This window comes from Barbus barbus (assembly GCF_936440315.1).
Source record: "Barbus barbus genome assembly, chromosome: 3".
In the NCBI taxonomy this organism is placed as follows: Eukaryota; Metazoa; Chordata; class Actinopteri; order Cypriniformes; family Cyprinidae; genus Barbus; species Barbus barbus.
Genome location: NC_136731.1, coordinates 18,217,151 through 18,235,886, shown reverse-complemented (window position 1 = coordinate 18,235,886; position 18,736 = coordinate 18,217,151). Strand labels below are relative to the sequence as shown.

The window sequence follows — 18,736 nt, the reverse complement described above, 5'->3', positions numbered from 1 at the left end:
TTCAATTCAATTTAGCGCTGTGAAAGTAAGTAACCAGCATGAAAAGGTTTGTCCTTTTTCAACATGTGGTCTCATTGATACTGGAAATTAGTGTGGACTGCATTTATGGGTGAAGGTGATATTATTAATCAAATAACAATGGATTTTAAATAGTTAGGGAATGGCTTTGAACAAACTGGCATTTCTGTTTCTTTAACCTGTATAAATCATTACCAAATCAACATTCCTAGTGTTGTTTGTTAAACTATATTGCCCAGTTTCTGTATGCTTTAAAGCATTAATCCATCCAAAAACGAATATTTTGTCATCATTTACTCACCCTCAAGTTGTTCCAAACCTGTATGAGTTTCTTTCTTCTTTTGAACACAAAAGAAGATGTTTTGGAGAATGTTGGTAACTAAAAAGTTGACGGTATTGTCTTCCATAGTATGGAAAAAATTACTATGGAATTCGATGGCTACCATCCACTGTTTGTAAACTTGAGGGTGAGTAAATGATGACCAAATTTTCATTTAAAATAACTTCAGAAATCATTCTAATCTGCTGAGTTTATTAATGCATTTTATTAGCATCAGTGTTGAAAACAGTTGTGCTACTTTTTCCAAATTTTTTGATGAATATAAAGTGCAAAATAAAAGCATTTTATTAAGCAGAGCATTGGCTCTCTGTGTGTTGCTTGTGACGTGGGCCGTTCAGCCAGAGGTAAGCAGTAAATGAAATTTTGTTCAAGCAATTTAATCCTGAATCAAGTTAATCGGCTCTACTGTCTGAAAACCAACAGCCATTTGCGGTGCGGCCGCGCAGAGAATTCCAAACACATCCACAATGGACATGTGGTTTGAGCCGAGCACTTCAATTTGGGTCAGCTGTACTCAAGCTAATGTGCTTGTGGAAGAAACACCGAAATATTTCGCTCTGGGTACTGGAAGACCAGAATGTTGTTAAACAGGTTCAGTGAACTGAATGGCTGAATGTGATGTGGGGTTAACGAGAGAAAATAAATCCAACGTACGCACACATTTATCACTCCCTTATGAGGATGAATGCATCATGTAGGTATTTAATCCACTTGAAAAAAAACACGCCGGCTGATTTAACTGGTGCAAACACCGCAGTCCATGACGGTGCAATTAGGGGGAAATTATGAACCACCGGCACCTTTGCTGAGTGAAGGTTTATAAAAACATCAATCCGCCACCACTTCACCAACTGGCACACCAACCGCCCTCCTCTCTGGAACAAGACAAAACCATACTCCACCTCCGAGATGAATGATCTGAACCTCCAGGAGGACCTGCACCTCCTTCTGTAAAGGTCAGACTGCACCTGCATGCTTTATAGAGGAGATATGAAGCATTCTGCAGGGACTAATGTGGTCGTTCAAAAAAAATAAATGTCTTGTGCATTAATGTTTGTTAATAGTCTTTAATTTTCAGTTTTCATTCCACAGCATTATTTAATTTTTTGTATATATTGCACTATAGTGTTTATTCATATTTTCTTTTTTTTTAAATAAAATATCATTTATTGGCAGTTTTCAAATTTTTGGTTTATTTTTAAGTTTTTTTTATATAATATTCATATTTTATTTTATTTCATCTACAAGTAAGCTAGATAACTCAGCCAAGTAGTCAGGGTTGAAAGGGGGGGGGGGGTTACTGCGATTACTGTATGCATCAGAATGATGTTTCTTTTCAGCATCTCACGCCATGAGCATTATTGTTTTTGAGCTAAAACAGAACGCATTTCAATACCCCATTTTGTTTGAAAGAATGATCCTTCAGTCCTTGATTCTACTAGATTCATCAGTCAAATAAACAATATACATTTCCCTCTTCTCATGCTGTGTCCTTCCTCCACTCACTCGTCTATCGCCCTCATCTTCCCATCAACTGTAGATGTCTCAAGCGTGTGTAGCTTGATTGACAGGACAGAGATCAAGATAAATATCTGTACAATCCCTACCCTACACCCCCTGGTCTCAATCAGGTCCTCTCTTTTGCGCTCGGCCTTGACAATCCCCCACACACCATCCCACCATCCCCCCTGTAACAAGTCCGTTCAGGATGACTGAGCAGCACTGAGCCTCAGAAATGAGAAATGAGACATGGAAAGGGAAAGAATCGTTCCTCCCGCAAGGGCTTCAGATTGCTTGAGCAGCTCATTGGTGATACTTATCACTGCACTGTTTTGTGTTTTCACTGTCTCTTTTTTATGTGGGATTAACAGGAAACTGTGCAGCAGTAATTCAGGATCAAGGTGAGAGAGAGAGGGAGGGAGAGAGAGAAGGTACTCAATTAATGCAACAAATTGCAAATTAGCCATCGACTTTCCATCAATGTGATTAAGACACATAGCACATGCACAAACACACAACTCACTGTGAAGGCCAAAACACACTTGTGCCATTTTACATTCCAAAAAAGACCTCTGTTTAGAATATTTTCGACAGCAAATCAAGAATTTCTTGTGAGCAGAGCAAATGGGGCAATTTTCCAGCAACAAGTAGTTTTTAGTCACATTAAAAGCATAATTACTGCACACCACCAAATCAGATTGATGTCCAAAATACAATTATGTGGAGCAGAATTTTAGATCAATGAGATTTCACTGGAGGCGGGGTTACCTACACTTGAAAAAGTGATGACATGCATTTCATATCCTAATTAACCATTTTTACTGGATCTGACCATATTTTTGTGTAACCTAGTCTTGTTGATTCAGGCATATCAACTATTTTTTTACTTAAAACAAGTTGGCATGCTAAGCTGACACTGCCTGTTGATGAAAATGGTTTCATAGTTTGATTAAATCATAGCTAAGCCAAACATGGCCATTTTACTTTTTATGGTCCTAAATATCTGTGCATGCAAACCTTAACTTCATATTTTGATTTTCTCCATTAACATCACATTTCTGCTCAAAATAAATGGATAAAAACTTTTGGAGCATGGACTTTAATCCTTATAAGTACCAAAAAGTAAATTTTTTTGATCAATATATTTTTTCTATTATTATTATTAATTATTATTTTATTATTAAACCTATTATCCCCCTTTTTACAAGATGTAAAATAAGTATCTGATGTTCCCAGAGCATATTTGTGAAGTTTTAGCTCAATACCCCGCAGATAATTTTTTATAGCTTGTTAAAATTGCCACTTTTAGGGTATAAGTGAAAATGTGCTGATTTTGAGTATGTTGCTTTAAATGCGAATTAATTGTTGCTCCCGGAGAAGAGGGCGGGGCTTCAAGAGCTCAAGCGCTGGCATTAGCAGAGCTAGCCTTTGCAAATAAACATTCCCCTATCAGAACAAGTCAGTTATCTTTACAGAAAACGTACTTGGTTTCAAAGTCAGTCTTCTGATTATACTGTGAATAATAAATTTGCGTTTATGAATTACACAGACTGGGAGCACGGCGGGATAAAAAAATAACAACATAGCTATTTTGTAGCTATAATCTCATGCTATCACAAACTTTATAAATCCTACTTCTGATCATGAGCTCGACAACTTCAAGCGATTGACTCACGTTGCTTTCATATGCAGCTTTTAACTACCACGTTACTATTCACGATCATTCTGATAGCACTTGAAGGCAGCATCAGAGAAAACATGCAGAGACAATGATGGCTTTAGCAATTAGCTTTACAGAGTGCTGAGAAGCTCTTTCAAAAAAGCAATTTGGAAAACAAACGCGTGATACTTTGCCTGGAGCTGACATTTACGCACAAAGCGTTGGTATTGATTCTTAAACATTTAGGGAACGTTACTGATTTTTTTCCAACATTTTCCTTCGAAAATTAAATTTAACCACAATGTCCTCGGCTCAGATGGGGGGCGATTATGGCCACACCTATGTTCATTAGTGCATCCCAAAACACAACACTTGTAAAGCCTCTTTGGTGCTGACATTGTATATATCTCCAGTAATGGCGGACCGCAGCTTCTCACTCAGGGCTGTGTTTATGCTAATAGGGCAGAGAGCATCACAAATGGGCAGGACTTTTTCTCCTCAGTGACATGCACAGAGGGAGCATCTGAAACCGCTCGTTTGGAGAGACTGTTTATAATTTACTGGTTTTACTAAAAAAAAATAAGTTGGTGGATTTTTAACATTATAGGGCTGGTTGTTTTCATACACTGCGGCCACACAACTGTTCAAATACCTTATAAAAGTGATTTTTGCATAATAGGTCCCCTTTAATACAATCTTTAATGCTTAGTAATTTTTACCATTTAAAAAATTCTGAAAAAATTTTGACTAGTAAAGTTACGGAGCCCCTTAGAGCTCATGGTGGTGGAAAGATTTTGGGGTGGGTGAAAAAAATTCGGGGTGGGAGGAAAAAATATTTTTCAAATGTTTTGCGTTCTCTCGCAAAGATTTTTGCTTTGCGAGAGAACGCAAACATCTTTGCGAGGGAACGCAAACGTTTTGCGAGGGAACGCAAACATCTTTGCGAGGGAATGCAAAAGTTTTGCGAGGGAACGCAAACATCTTTGCGAGGGAACGCAAAAGATTTGAAAAATATTTTTTCCTCCCACCCCAAATTTTTTTCACCCACCCCAAAATCTTTCCACCACCATGAGCTCTTAGGGTCTCCGTATAAAGTAAACCAGAAGTATACAAAAAATGTATGTGTTTTTAGACACAGAATTTTTTACTGTGTATCCAAACCCCAAAGAAATAAAAAAACAAAATATCAAGTTGCAGTCACGGCTGGTTTGAACAAGAACTAATAGACAAACAAAATTGCTTATCATGTTATTGCGTCGCACCTGGATATGACACTATGTAAAAAAACTTTTTACTGGCTCTCCAACTGCAAATACGCTTATACAGTATTATTTTTCAGTATTGTTTTATTTCCTTAAAACATGGTGTACAGAAATCCAACCTCCCCTTCAGCCTTTGATCCTTCTGTCTATTTTGTTTCTCTGTCTGGAGACTTTTGTGTTATGAAGTTCATAGTGGCCCGAGGAAGTTGTGAATGAATATTTATGAGGTAACACGCACACAGATTAATACATCCCTCGCAAGCTAAAATGTTCAATAAGTTTTTCTATAAATCCACTTAAATACAACCTTGAAACCACATATATGTGTATAATCTCTCAAAACTTTCTCTCCCTACTTTTTCAAGCCTTTCAAGCCATCATAGCATGCTCCTCACATGAAGTCTGTTCAAAAAGGAAGGATATTCACACAGAAGGCAATCCCAGAATGCACTGGAACAAACTCTCCTAGATGGTAAAATAGTATTTTATTAAAAAATAAAAGTATTATTACTAACAAATACAGTAGTTTGGTATATATATATATATATATATATATATATATATATATATATATATATATATATATATATATATAAATATATTCCTATTGAGTTTAGCAGCTAAGCTACATGCTAATGTCAAACTCTATTATGCAGCAACATTATGCTGTCTTTTAAGAGATCTCATTTCAAAATGAGATGAAGGCAGTTTCAGAATGCACTGCAACAAACTCTATATAAAATCCATTGTTTGTATTTTTTATTTATTTATTTGAGTATAGCAGCATTAACTAAGCTACATGTTAATATCAAACTTGGATTTAAGTGCAAGTTGGGTCTTCCAGCACTCATCAGTGTCCAGCACACACTGATTTGTGTTGTATGTGCATGGTAACATAGAGCACCATGAGGTTCAATTTCAGTCAAAATGCTCATTATGTAAACAGTGAGGCAGTTCACTAGACTTTAGAGCAGAGTTTGTATGATTACTGTATGCGTGTGTGTGTGTGTTAGGATGACCACCCGTCCCGCGTAGGGCGTGCGCGCACAACGTTTGAAGCCCAATTCATGCATCCCGCAAATTGAGACCGTGTCACGCATAATCAATGCTTCCTCAAAAAAAAAAAAGTTGGTCGCTCTATATCCTCGAGCCCCAGGCAGCCAAACGAACATTACCTGACAGTTCAGCACGCTACTGTTGCCACACCCACCCCTCAGTTGAACTGCTGACTAGGTTGTTGTCATGACAGCGCACGCACGTGCATACCAGACACACTGGTAAGGAACTTTTAGATGCGCGCTTTCCAATTCGAAAAATTCGAAAAGAAGAGCCCATTCAACTTCTCCCATCTCTGTGAAGCTGTAGAGGTCCTGCAGCTAAGCAAGAAGTTGGACATGGATGCGCTATATGGTGAGTTTGTATTGTGTCGTTCTGCCACACCAACAGGCCATCGTGCAGTCTGGAGCTACAGTCGTGGAGAAGTGGGCCACCTTACTAGCACACACACACACCAAACATGACAGCATTAGCTTCTTTCCTTTTGAGTGTACCGATCACCAATGCTTCAGTGGAGAGGGTCTTTTCACTGATGACAGGATGCTGGACGGACACAAGGAACAGATGTTCGGTAAACCTCATCAAGTCAGAAATCCAGGTGAAGAGCAACTTCACATTCAGTTGCAAGGACTTCTACACTTATGTAGTGAAAGAGAAGGTTCTCCTCAATGCTGTACGATCCAACAAGAAATACAAGTTCAAGAAGAAACCTGAAGGTAAGAAACCTAGTTATGTAAGACCCCATTTGTCTAAGATGAAGTTTGATTGATTTTGAACATTGGTGGACTGTCTACAGGGGTGCAAATGTGTACTTTTAGGAAACAGTAGCCTTTTAGGTCAAAATATGTCATTGTTTTGCATAGGATTGTATCTTGGCACCTTTTTGTATTGTTGTCACCTTGTGATGGTGATGGGTTTGCACTCCTCTGTCTATACTGGAAAACCATTTGGAAGCTTATCATAAAAATGAATGTTGCTTTAATTCTGTCTCTTATCTTTCTTCCTTATTTGATTCAGATGCTGGTGAAAAGGTTTGAGTCCTAAAGGTGTCCCCAAAGTCCTAAAGGTGTCCCCAGAACACTGAACAGTTTTTTTTTCCCTGCGCCTGCCTTTACTAACATGCAAGTTCACCATCCTTCCTCCCCCTTCTCGTTCCGTGAACCTCTGGAGTTGTGAGTTAAGACTTTTTTTTTCTGTTCCTGTGGTGAAGACTCAACTGTTCCTGTGGTGTTGAGAAACTACAATTCCTGTTAATCCTATAATTTTATATTATAATTTATTTAAAGTGAATAAATTGTAATGAAAAATAAATAAAATTAAATAGCTAAAGTAAATCGTAAGTGGAAGTGCACCTGTCAATTCATTGAATGTTCAAAATATTATGAATCTTTATTTAGAAAAAAATACATTGGTTGGCCTATTCATGAGCATACATCAGCAATTACACATGTTTAGGGGAATAGGGCATTATTAATATACCATGTAAGGTGGTATGTGCTAGAAATGGGTAAACCACTATCAGTGAGTCTGCCCGTGGGGTGGGGTGGGGGCACCGCCGCGCCAGGCAGTGTCCCACATTGTCCCTCAGAAACATACCCCTTGTCCCCCCTTGGGCTTATTAGCAGGTGGTCACCCTATTGTGTGTGTGTGTGTGTGTATGTGTGTTAAGTTTGCTGTTCATTAGCTATATTACAAGGGTGGGAAATGAGATGCATTTAAGTGATGTCACACACTGTGCCCGGGATCTATTCAATATCACCCCACGTATTGTAATGCTGTAAAATGGCTGTGTGTGTGTTACCATTAAACAGTTGAGGACCACAAATACGCTCTGTGTATGGTGAAAGCCAAAAACAGTACACACGCACACACACCACAGGTATCTACAGCTTTTTAAACTGAAGTCAGCATGGTTCAGTGTGTCCATTTCATGTGTGCTGTATGCATGAAAAGGAGATTTACATTTTGAGGCCAAATTATTTTACAGTGTGCAGGTGCAAAAGCCTTCTGTATCAGAATACATGTTTGCTTGTTTTTGTCAAGATCATTTTTATTGAATGAAAAGAGATGTTAAATTTAAAGAGAAAGTTCACCCAAAAATTAAACAATTTCATCCTTTTCTCATATACACCTTATCCATAATGAAAGTGAAAGGGAACTGTGGTTGTCAAGCTTCAGAATGACAAAAAAGCAGTGTAAAACTACTATATCCATACAAGATATACCAAGCCTTGGTCATTAGACATACAAGAACCAATGTCATTGGGCACCAGTGGCATCAAATGGCATATTCATACCATTTATGTTGGTCTTACAGTATGACTTTTGTAGTCAAGAGCATCACCTGAGACAAAGATTAACAGAAAATAATGGTTTGTATGTTCTTTGTACTGTATGACTTTGGATATCTTTTGTCATTTATAGACCTTGACATCCCCAGTCCCAACATAGGCTCATTGGAAAAACTTGCCACTACCTATTTCATGCAAAACTCAAAACATACAATTCACTGCAGTTTCCAGCTGAAATGAATGCTAGTGGCTATAAAATACTAATAAAATGTATTCCTTTTCACACAAATTATAAATAGGGGCAGATGTTTGATTAATAATGATGTATTTTCATGTGATTCCTTGGCCAATAGTACGTTATGACCTCAAAATCTTTTACCACAGTGCATGATTTATAAACTAATATATTTTGATGTTTGCATCACATAACCTCCTTACTGACGTAGTAAACTTGCTCAGTAGCTCACCCGGTACAGTGTTCAGCTTGTATAGACAAGCTATAGAATGGTTGCTTCAGCAAATGCATTTTTATCTCAGCTTAGCTTTTGTTAACACTATCTGTTAACGGTTTAGGTTTGAGTTTTAGTGTAGGTGGTATGTTACTTTATCATGAACTTTTTAGCGCCGATTACTGGACATTTCATTACCGAACTGCAGAGATACGTACAACAACTAACGTAATGAAACACTGCTAGATTCGTATTTGTCTGTTTCCACTCACTGGATGATTTACTTTGAAAAACATGCAAAAACAACACAATATCATATTGCAAAAGTATCAGCATATTTTTTCCAATGAGCCTGGGTTGCCCAGTCCCCATTTACTTTGAGTATATATAAAAGAGTAGCCAGGATGTTTTTGCAGTAGTTTTCCTCTATAGAAAATGAAGTCATGCTTTAATAAAACAACATGAGGGTAAGTACACAATGACACAATTTTTATTTTTGGCTGAACTGTCCCTTTTAGTAATGCCTTTCTGCCGTTAGACTAGTTTGCCTTCTGACATCATTTTTTGATGTCGCCCCTGCAAAATACATCATTGTTTGCTTTTAGCCTTTTACTCCTCGTGGTATTTAAGTCAAAATGAAATCTCGGGCAGAGCTGTATCCTGCGGTGAAGCTCTGTAATCGGTGTCTAATCCATCCGTAGTGGCAGCATCCGTCACTGACATCTTTGCTCTTGAGCTAAGGGAGGCAGTTTCCTAGAGGAATTGCAACAATCATGGGTGCAATGGTCCATTTAGTAGCTTTACAAGACGGTCACCTTTATAGCTGAAGTGATGTCCGTCCGTGTGTAACGTGTGGTTCAGCTTCTTCACGGAGGCAGATAGACAGGTACATGCAGTGAAACTGCTAATCTCTAAGGGCTCTGATAGCTGAGCCTCGAGCTGCCACAAGCCCTCTGAGCCCTCTCAATCTTCAATGAAGCAGAACAGGACGTGTGTGTGAACATGCATATCTGTCCGTGTGATGGGCTATTGGTGTGTCAAAGGGGCTAAAGTGAGGTTAGGTAGTGCGGTTTTTAATGATAGATACACTCAATAAAACTGACAGGAAATTATGAGGAGATGAGACTTTCCCATTTTCTGTCACCCGCATGAGCACCACAGCTCAATGTGTCCAAACATGCAGAGAAACTGACAGGTCACGTCTTCGACCAACAGGACATTCTGTTGAGAATCAGTAAAGGAGACTGGAGCTAGTTGTCCCTACTCTACTGAAGGTTTTCACAGTCAATTTCTGTATAAACAAAAATGTTTTAGTTTTGGCTGCAAAAAAATTGAATATTTCCACCATTATTGCCCAGGGGGAAAACAAAGCATAGATCAGTTAACACATGACAACCTATAGAGGGGAAAGTTGTTACAGAGGGAAGCTTTTTAAAGTGGCAATGCTAATAGGCTATTTAATATTTTCTAAGCAGAATTATTAAGCACAAAAAATATCAAAACATTGTTTTAGCAAGCAGATATTGTAAAATTACAACATTAAAAAATGTTACAACCTGCCTCTACCTGACATACATGAAAAATACCCTTGAGAGTTGAATTTTTTAGGTAAACTAAAACTCTGCATAATATTATTTATTTACTATTAAATTTTGTTGTGCTTTTTGTAATTTTTTAAACATCACTATTAATGTCCATCTATTTTATTTCAGTTTTAGTTAGTATTTATTTATTTATTACCTTAAAATGATTTCATTTAGTTGCCAGGGCAAGAAAACATTGCTATTTATTTATTCATGCTCGTATTGATTTTTAAAGTTTTTTGTCTAATATTTATATTTTAACTATTAATAGAATTAATAGAATTTGTTAAGTTTTATTACCTTCAATTGACAACTAGTAAAAATCCTATGATAGTGAAAATTATTTTAAGGTGATTTTATATATTTCAAACCAACACACAAAGTCACTGTTTAAATAGAAAACATGCATTTGTGTAATTGGATCTTTGACTCAAAATCTTGAGATATAGTGCTTCTGACAACTTCCTTGCGTGACAACTATTTTTTTCCTCTAGAGATTCTTTCAACGACAGACAATGACTAATCAAACTATGTTCTCAGACAGGAAACAATATCACAATGACACTGATGAGGCTGTGCTACAGTTAATTGGGAAGCTAATTACTGGTAAAGACACCGTTGTTCGCAATTAAATATATGCAGTGAGCAGAATTTCAAAGCCAAACTTGTCATTGCAATAACACTCTTATTAGTGTTAACATGCTAACAATAAGTGCAACTAGGTGGAACATTACAAAACGTAGCATTTTATGCTAACAGTTAACCTGCCCCAAGGCGATACTAAGTTTTACACCAAAAATTAACGCAAGCTAATGGGATAGTTAGCAACATGCATTAGCACGTTATGGAGGGCAAGAAGGGTTATTGAAGGACTACAACAACAAAACTTTGTTCACTAGAAAGTTCATAAAAAGGTAAATAGACATATTAGCATATGCATGATTTATTGTTGATGGAAATTTACAAGTGGGCAAAGTAATTAGCAAACTCTTCAGGAGGTGGAAATATGTTTACGATTACAGATAACGGAGGAACCAAGGCCTCAGAAATTTATCTATATATATTCAGTAATTTTAACATGAATTTCAGCTTTTGTGAGGAAGCAAATATGTAACAATTCTTTGTTTTTTTCTGAGCCTGCTTTTTGTGGGGTTTTTTTGCACTTCAAGATGAATTTCTTTCTCATTACACTGCCAAATGTATCAAGAGTCATTCTGCATCAGTTCTCATCATTTCTGCCCTTTTTTTTCCTTCTGAAAAGCTGTGAAAAACACCTGGGAGTCTTTGACCTGTGGCTAAGTGAAGTGCAGCAGGTTTCAGTGTATTCATGAGGTTTGTGTAGATGGACCTGTGAGACGTCTCCCACTGGTTTCTGCTCGCCTTGGTGGACTCACTGTGGAGCTCAGATTGTTTGTCTAGCACATTAATAGTTCCAGGGCCAGCTTTGGGAATCAGCTCTATCAGAAGTCGTAATGCATTTTTAATGGGGCACCACTGTATTCTGTGGGCCCTGTCTGCTGGGCAGTAAAGCTGAATATAGACTAGCAAACAAACTCTATGAAATCAGAGAAAGAGAAATCTGTGGCAAGGTTTATCCATAAAATAAACCACAAGCTCCTCAAATGCACACATGAGAGATCTATTTGTTAATTTTGGAGGGCTCTTAACCCTATAAACTCTATTAAACCCTCCCTATACATGATTTTGAAATGAAACAGTTTATTTTGCATGTGTGTCATATTTCATGGCTCATATAGGAAAATATGAAGGTCATGCTCAAGAATAAAAACGCTTGGGAGGCCTGAACTAAGCAAAAATATGCAATTTGGTACAGCTGATAATATTTATATGGCCAAAAAAATAAGATAAAATTCTGATTGCGTGTAATCAATGAGATTTAAAGCAGACTACTTACATAAAATGCATTTATACTGAACTTGTTACTCTATATCTCCCAAGAATATGTCTTACTAAGAGAATATTTAAAAGAATAGTTCACCCAAAAATAAAAGTTTGTCATCAATTACTCACCCTCATGTCATTTCAAACCTGTATGAGTTTCTTTTGTATGTTGAACATAAATGAAAATATTTTGAAGAACGCACGTAATCATACAGTTGATGGTCCCCATTGAGAAGTCAACAACAACTGTTTGGTTTTTCAAAATGCTTCAAAATATCTTTTGTGTTCAGTAGGGGTGTCATAGTCGAATCTGCGCGGCTCTGAATGAACTCCTTTTATGGAGGCATTCTTCACACAACAACGTGCAGAAACACGGCAACTAAATTATAAAAATTCACAGCGTTTTATTATAATACTGTTCTCATTATAATGTTATGTGTATATGACAATCTCAGTCATAGTCATTATGCATTGTTGTTTGTCCTGCTCGAGCAGCACGCAGAAGAGATAATCTCACGAAGCTACTGCAGCTCAACTCAACCTAATGCATCTTATACGAGATAAATAATACATACACAATATATATAAACGGGCTGAAATGTTTTGAAAACACTTGTACCCTACTTGATCGAAAAAAATCCAGTCTTTCACTCTGCCTGTGTCAATTTGAGTCTTGTTAAAGATTTAAATCCCTGCCGCCAAGTTGCTTCTCTGTTGGTCACAGATCATGGAAAGTAAAACTTTCTATAGGGGTGGTTGGATTTATTCACACGTTAAAATATTTATTTCAAGCTTCTTTCTTTTCAGATTCTTATTTACAGCATAATAGGCTGTATATTAACTTATTCTGAGACACTGGTAGTTTAGAACGGCATGAGGGTGAGTAAATTATGACAAACTTTTTGGTTGAACTATCCGTTTAAAGGTCCCATGACATGCTGTTTTTTGGATGCTTTTATATAGGCCTAAGTGGTCCCTAGTACTGTATCTGAAGTCTCGTTCCCGAAATTCAGCCTTGGTGCAGAATTTCAGCCACTACGAGCCAGTTCCACAATGAGCTTTCCTTAGGACGAGCCATTTCTGTGTCTGTAGCTTTAAATGCTAATGAGGAGGAGAGAGGCGGGGCAAGGTGGAGGGTGGGTGTGTGGCCTTAACCAGCTTGCGGCCACGGTACCATGTGCTAATGTTGACAGTGGATGTATGGTAATGGGTCGTAGACACGCAGTCGTTCAAGCTTTTCAGTTTGACCCAGAATCTGATGCGGATGGAGAAGCACCAGATGAAGAAGTTGCAACTCAGCGGCTACAGCAGGACGTCTCCGAATGGTTAGTTTAAAATATTGTGTCTGAATAAGGTCAGTGTTTCCCACACATCTTACCTGGGCGGACCGCAACAATATCCACCGCCCGCTGCCATCAGCTCCCGCGTCTCACACACACGAGCGTGACTTTAGAACAATATTTAGTAACTTTCAGACCATTTTGGCGGCTTTTTTCCATAACGGGTACATACTAACAAACCTAGCAACTTTTTTTTTTTTTTTTAAACCTATCATTCAGTTGGAAGATGTCTCCAGTACTGCCCCGTGAGCGCGAGGTCTGACTCTCCCGGCGAAGTGTCGCCTCTCTCGGCGTCTGTTCTGAGCAGCGAGCGGCAGAGAAGCAGCGCTTTCAGTTTGCCTTAAAGCAGCAGACTCATCAATAAATCATTTACAAAACAGCGTTTACAAGCACTTGTCGCTTACCGACTGTTTGGACTTTTAAATATGAACATAATTTGTCTGTTAATATGCGCAGTTTATTACTCAGACGCAAAACAGTAATATAGCCAAAACCACTGCATATAGTGCTTTTTAGTGTAAGTTAGATGTATATTGATTTTATCAGACGATGTTGCGATTATAAATCAGGATTTAAGGAGTAAAGTGAGAGTGATTCAGGGTTAACATGTATTATTAATGGGTCGTGTTTACTATTTATACTTGTTTTATGTATGACAACAGAAAATATGTAAATGTGAACAGCTTTATTGGCCATTCAGTTGTATTACAGTATGTGATAGTTCATAGAGTAGAACAGATCTGAAGTGAAAAAACAATGCTTCGCTCGTTTGCAAGCCATGATGTCTCTCGAGGAAAAAAAAATATTGCGCTCGCCTCGCACGGTCGTAGCTCATTTTCTCATGGGCGGCAAAGCAGAGAAAGGGGAGGTAACCTTTCCCCGTATGACAACATAAAGGGAAGATTCCAGATTGGGCCATCTGAGCTTTCATTTTCTCAAAGGCGAAGCAGGATACCCAGGGCTCAGTTTACACCTATCGCCATTTCTAGACACTGGGGGACCATAGGCAGGCTAGGGGAACTCATATTAATATAAAAAAACCCAAAGTGACATTTTCATGCCATGGGACCTAGAAATTCTTAGTTTCAAACTTCTGTAGTTTTTAATTTAGGAGGCAAATTATGCAATACATTGATGACTGAGAGATTACAAATTACATTGCAACATAGCCCACTGGTAGCCTAACAATGTTTTTTCAAATTGACAAATATTTGCTATTACTGCTCACTCCTGGCAACATGGTGCATGTATTAGAAAGCAGGCATCTTGGTGTTCACACATTTTAGACATTAAAGAAACATTATAGAGCCACTTTCATTGTTGCCTGGATGATCGTGTAATAGAGGCACTCAGCACAGATGTAGGCCTACGATATTTACTTCGTAAGCACACAAATGTGGTGGAGCAGTTATGGGGTATTGTTCTTTTAAATACTTTCCAGCATTTCAAAAATAAATATATAGCTATGCAAATTACACCGAAGTACAACAGTTACCGTACGGTGTTCGGGAGTGTTCAAAAAGGATTTAAGCGCTGAATTTTGAATCGATTTCTTCTCGTAAACTCAGAGATGTGGATTCGGACGGCAATTAAATTACCACACGGCTTTGGTGTTTGTCAAAAAACAGTAGGTAATTCAGCCGGGGATTTTTACGGGGGTGGTGGGAGAAAAACACAGACGTCCTGGATTCGGATGGCAATTAAATCACCAACTACCCCCTGTATATGGTGAAAATCACTTACGTCCCCCTGAGAAACAATTACCGTCCGAATCGGGCTTTAGTAAAACTTGGCATGTCTGACCAAGAGACTTCTCAAGCACACACATAAAAATAATGCAAGTAGAAAGCAGAGCTTTCCCACAGTCCAACCACCACTCGAGTAGTGGCGAAAAAGCATAATTTTATGCTGAACTGCATTGATTTTACACATGAAAAACAAAACCACACCAGCGAACACAAGTTTGCAAATAAACTCACACGCGATACACCCTTCAAATAGACCAAAGGTAATTATTAAAGGTCAGATTATGCATGAAAACATAAAACCTGAAGTCTCAAGCTGGCACGGTCAGTTTTCTCAGTGCGCACATGCATTCACACACTCAAATGAAGCATATCATTTCTGTTTCTAGACATTTCACCAGTCATTAGTCACTGTTCTGACCCTTTGATTTGATAAGGTCAGTGGTATAGGATGGGTGTTGTGTATGTGTGTGCGAGCACGTTGGTCCATGTTTGTGTTGGATGAATCCAGTCATATTGGCCTCATTAGATTTCTCAGAGCTGGTCAATAGAATCACTCTCTTTCTCTCCTCAATGTGCCTCTGTATTTTGTCCCAACAGACACTGGATAGGCTATGTTTAGTTGCACCATTATGACACACTATTCACTACTTTTGGCACCCATTTATCAAGCCTCATTAAGCTTTCCTATGATAAATTGTGTTAAATAAACAAGCTGGCTATACACTTCACTAGCTTGCCCTTCTAACACTGTCTTTGTCATTGTGCGCATCTCACACATCTTTAACAACAGAAACTCTTAGCAATTTTTATACATTTAGAATACATGTGACTTTTTTTATTCTTTCACAAAGCGTAAGATATTTGTTTTTACCCACTAAAATCAGCAGATGACAGATAATCTATCATTCGTTCTCTCGCGCGCACCGCTTTCTATCTCGGGCATGGCATGCTTCCAGCCCTTATCAATAGCCCTCATTAAATCATGGTGGTGTCTGACTGCCATGCCACATAACGGATGAGAGACAGATAGCTGGACTGACGTCCCACTCTTCCCGAAAGCTACGCTTTCTCGTGTTGAACAGAGACCAAAGTGTCAACTTTATTTACATTATGATGTTTTTATTATGTGTTGAGTGCATTTTTCTTTTCTTTTTTTTCTTTAAAAACATCATATAGTCAGAACACATAATAGAAGAGTACAGAAATATTAATTTTGCATCGTGCTGCTTCTTTTGAACTGATCACAGCTAGTATAGCCTACTGTACAGTTCCACTCAAACAGCTGAGCTTTGAGAAATCAACATGAATGTATGATCTTAGAAATACAGTATGGCGCAGAAGTATGGAGCCGCAGTGAAAAACTGAACACTGTGTTTAAAAGCTAGAAAAGTTTTGGATTTTGAAACGTGTGAAAAAATTAAAGTTTCCATAAAAAATGAACAATTATTTCAGATTCTGTACTATTTCTAGGTTATTAAAAAAAAAAAGCAAATTTGTGACACTGATTATGTGACTGTACAGACAGTCAGATGTTCTTTCTTCCACTGGAGCACAAATATCCTCTTAGGGTTGTCTTAAATTATGCTGGAGAACATGTGAACTCGTGGAATTTATGCAGCTCGAGAGTCAAGAACTCCTGTCATTAAAGAACATACAAAGTTCCACTTGTTATTCTAACAATATAGTCTGTAATCATATAGTAGCTTTTTCACTAGAGTGGTCTCAGTTGTTTGGTCTGCACTTTAAGTCTTTGTTGGTTGCAACACCTTAATATTCAGGAAAGATTTTTTGTCTCATCAATATAATAATATAAGGTTTTATATAAGGTTCTTGAAAAACTATATAAAGTATGATTTTTTGGGGTTAAAAAAAGATCTTGACGTTACATTATAGGTTCTTCAGATTGGAGCTTTGGTTTCTGAGTTCTTCAAGGCATATCATATATATAGTTTTCTAAAGAATAAACGTTCCACATGGGGGGTTTCACAGCAATGCCATAAAAGAACCATTCCCCTCAGAACATTTCAGTAAATAGTTCCTAAAAGAATCATTTTTTCTTTCTCAGTGTCAAGAACTTTTCAATAATCTGCAGAACCTCCTACATGCCAACAAGAAACAGCTGTTATATGGTTCTTCATGGAACCATATGAATGTAAAAATTAAAAACTTTATTTTTAAGAATGAAGATGACAAAAATTTATTTGTGGAACTCAAAATGGTTCTCCTATGGTTATAGAGAGCTCGCCTACAATTACAGACAAACAAACTGAGATTTTGGTCTAAGTCTCCTACTTATCAGATTTTTCTGCTATGGAAAAGCCACTCACATGTGCTTCCTCTACAGTTTCCAAAGAAAACTCAAACAGTGCTCAGATTTGCCAAGATGCAAAAGTCTACAATAAAAAATCAAAAGGTTTGATCTTTACAGTTCCGTACATTTACTGAATGTCAAAAATTCTAATTTTTAAGTCTCTTCAGTAATTATAAGAAGCAAAATGTAATACAAAGTTGATACTTAAATGAGTCATCTCTGAGAATCTAAATAACAAGCGACCTCTAAGCAATGAAGTCATCCTCACACCCACTCACCTGGAGTTTGTCATGTCCGTCTGTCCTCCTTGACTTTTTTCCAGGCCCAGTTTGGTGAAAATCCCAACCAGCACCATGATGGCTACCACTCCACATATTATATACACGATCATGTGAGTGCGGTCTCGATCCGGTTCCTCCTGGACGTCAGTCACCGGAGCCGCCGGCTTGCCTGTGTTGGCCCACACCGGCGTGTCGTAATTGGAACAAGACGTCTGGTCCAGACTGTGAACCTTGAACTGGCAGCAAAATCGATAGTAGCAGGAGCCACAGCAGAACAGGTAGATTCCTGCGTTACAGTTAAATGGAGGATCCCACTGGCCCATCACATCGTAGTAACCCCAGCAGCGGCTCCCGATTGACGGGGTTTCTTCTGCGTCTGAACCCGGGGTCGCAAGAGTGACCTCCGGGGCACCAGACGGAGCAGCCGTTCGATTTGTGGCTTGCTCGCCTGTGCTGGCAGTGTTGGATTTTTGACCGTAAGAAACATAGCTCAACAGTAAAACGGCGGTTAACGCACTCAAAAACAGGCATGAAGCAGCCATGATCCTCTTTGAGTAATCCCACAATGTGTACCCCAGAATGCAACAGCGCCACTGGGGACAATTAAACCAGTGTAGTTTAGTTAATGGGAACCAAAAAATCAAGTTTGCTGAACAAAGAGTTCTGTCCCCAAGTTTAGAGCAGGTTTAATGCTGACTTCTTGTTGTCCGGCTCCTAAAAGAATGGCAAGCTGATACAGGGAAAGCAGCCCTCATCAGGCAATGAGACGGAGAGCTTTCCACGCCACTTCAGCACACAAAGTGCTTGCCGTTGTCATCACTACAGGGAGAGAGTGAGAGCGAGCAAGATTCCTCCCCTTTGCAGATTCGAGGATCTAACCCTGAGACAAACCGTTTCGTGGCCTGAGAAAAAACAAAACAACGCTTGGTAGAATTCCAATTCAGAAGCCTGAAGAAATGACACTGTTGGAATCAAGCCTTATTCGTGATCTTTGT

The 18,736-nt window shown here is 38.4% G+C and overlaps 1 protein-coding gene across 1 annotated transcript in view; it reads right to left on the bottom strand.

The window, feature by feature from the left end:
- LOC306850505 (protein shisa-9-like) overlaps positions 1-18,283 on the bottom strand; it is a gene marked incomplete at both ends in the record, with an annotated part of 73,868 nt that extends 55,585 nt beyond the window's left edge. Inside the window, one exon of the mRNA XM_079386165.1 lies at positions 17,739-18,283. Coding sequence (XP_079242291.1) covers positions 17,739-18,283 — 545 coding nt within the window. The remainder of the gene's footprint in view (positions 1-17,738) is intronic.
- Between the last annotated feature and the right edge of the window lie 453 nt (positions 18,284-18,736).